General features: G+C 55.0%; 1 protein-coding gene across 1 annotated transcript; it reads right to left on the bottom strand.

Annotated features, from left to right (window-relative positions):
- Window positions 1-327: 327 nt before the first annotated feature.
- On the bottom strand, window positions 328-2160 carry LOC147990934 (uncharacterized). Its single transcript, XM_087538459.1, has one exon. It carries the CDS (start codon window positions 2158-2160, stop codon window positions 328-330), a length of 1833 nt encoding a protein of 610 aa, XP_087394585.1.
- Window positions 2161-2542: the final 382 nt, after the last annotated feature.

Below are 2542 nucleotides of genomic sequence, written 5' to 3'. Positions count from 1 at the left end.
TAATCTTGTTACCCTCGTCATGGTCAAACTTCATGCCGGCTCGACTCCGGCAATGCCGCGTGTAGCAGTACCGATCCTTGTTTCTCTTGCCGCCGTTGGCGTCTTCGACGTTGATGAGCTCGCGGATGTCGCAGGCCGAGCTCCAACGCTATGCTTGACGCCCCTCTCACTCGGTACCAGCCTCTTTGGCAGGCATACAGGTTCCTTGAGGATCTTTGCATAGAGCCGATTCTTTGTCCTTTGTGCCTCAACCAGCAGCTCTCCTGATTTGTCATGTATTTTCATGTGCCCATGGAATAGCTCAGACTTGCATCCCTCTTCGTCTAGCTAGCCCAAACTTATTATGTTGCTTCTAAGCTTGGGAATGAAATACACATCCCTGAGCACATGGTCCTTACGACGATCAGAATTGAGCAAGGCAGTCCCTCGGCCACAAATTTCTACCACTAACCCATCTCCGAAGCAAACAGTCCCCTTCACGCTAGAATCAATCTCAGTAAACATCCTTGAACAACCTGACATGTGATTGCTTGCACCTGTATCAACATACCACAACTCATCATTGTAACCCTTGTCAGTACTGAGTTTGGGCTTGACCTTTTCCTCGTTCAACGAGAGAATGTCTGGCGCCTTCTCCAGAGACTGCACAAGCACACTCTGCCCTTCCATAGGATGTGGTTCGATCTTCATCTCCTTGGGCTTTACTTCCGGTTCCTTTTCACAAGGCGTCGCTCCCACCGGCGCCACCGCCATTGTGGCTGCACTTGCTGGAATGACTCCGGCCATTGCCTTCTTCACGAGATCACGCAGCCCGCTGTTCTCTTCGCGGAGCACATGGTGTACCTCCAGCAGCTTGCCATTCTCCTCCCTTGCCAGCCTTGCATCTTCCTCTGATGCATGTACACACTCAAGCAGGAGCACGTGGTCACCGTCGCGGCTCGTCACCGCCATCTTGTCCGTTTGTGCCCTGTACTCCTTGGACATGGCGTGCAGCTTCACTTCGGCTGCGGCCAGTTTGCCACGCAGCCGGTTTGCCTCTGACTTGACAGCTTCCAACTCAGCCTCGACAGCGAAGGGGCAAGGCACCTTCTTCACGTCCATAGCTTCTAGCTGGACCACATCAGCGGCGTGTTCCACCACTGGCGTGAACTCGCTTGCCACAGCCATCAGCAGTGCCGGTTCGTTGTCGCCGGCGTCGGCGAGCAGCGCCTTCTCTTTCTTCGGCTCCTCGCACTCAGAGGCGAAGTGGCCCTTCTCGCCACACTGGAAGTAGGTGATCCTGGACTTGTCAAATTTTCCACGACATTCCTTCTTCTTGCCATCCTGGCCGCGGCCACCACCGCGCCCGTCCTGGTCGTCGTTCTTGTTGCTGCTGCTGGAGCCTGCCCCCTTCTTCTTCTCTTTAAGGATCAACTCCTCCAGCTGGGCGTGTGAAAGTAGCATCAGCTTCTCACCTTCATCGCCGCCACTCTGACGTCGACCACGTTGGTTCTGCTCGAACGCGGTGAGGCGCCCAATAGCCTCTTGTACCATCATCACGGAGACATCACCCCACTGCTCAATGGTGTTGATGATGTCCATGAAACGGTCTGGAATAGCGCTGAAGAGCCGCTCCACCACGGCCTCATCTTCAAGTGTGATGCCGAGAGAGCGGATCTCGCTCACCAGCGGGATGAGCTTCTTGGCGAACTTGGGGATCGTCTCCCCGTCCGCCATGTCGAGGCGATCGAACTGCCTCTTCAATTGCCATGCATGCGCCTTCTTCACGCGATCCTCACCGAGGCACGCACACCGGATCATCTCCCACGCCTCACGCGCGGTGTCGCATTCCGCAACCTGCAACATCACGTGATCCGGAACGGATTGAGAGAGAGCGGCGAACGCCCCTTCATCCGCAGCCTGATCATACTCACCGGAGCCTTCAACCGTGGACCAAACACGCAATGGCTTCATCAGGACCTTCATCTTCGCGGCCCACAGCGAGTAGTTCATGTCCGTCAGCATCGGATACTGGACGGGCACACTCATGGCTCTCGACGAGGTAGCGAGCACGACAACACCTCCATCTGCTGCAGCAACCTTCCTGGCTGCCGGCGGCGTGTACTTTCCACCGCCGCTGCTGCTCTTCCCGTCGCTACTCTTCGGAGATGTATCGCCCATCACCGCTGCCGGAACTCCTCCGATCACCGCCGCCAAACGCCCAAGATCCTAACCTAAAGCTCTGTATACCAATTGTTGGTGCTGCAGCGTGATCTAGTCTCTCTCTCTCTCCGAATTTCTCTAATGAACACTACTAGATAGAGGTAGATGAAGACACACAGAGAGACGGGAGTTTGGCGACGCGTAACCTTGCATCTTTTCTGTTTTGCTTTCCTTTTATTCCATCGACTAATAGCGCTAATTCCGCCACGATCCACTTAGAGTGCGTGCCATCCCACGTACAATGGACCGTATCGGAAGACTCGATAAAAATCCTAACAACTACGACCTGGCCGCAGCGTGAACATAGCACACGTCTGGCCCATCTAGTTTACATGCAGAA

The sequence above is a fragment of the Triticum urartu genome, chromosome 1A, assembly GCF_056163025.1.
Source record: "Triticum urartu cultivar PI428250 chromosome 1A, HENAU_Tu73, whole genome shotgun sequence".
Lineage (NCBI taxonomy): Eukaryota > Viridiplantae > Streptophyta > Magnoliopsida > Poales > Poaceae > Triticum > Triticum urartu.
Note: the sequence above shows the minus strand (reverse complement) of the source record. Positions and strands in the feature narration are given on the sequence as shown.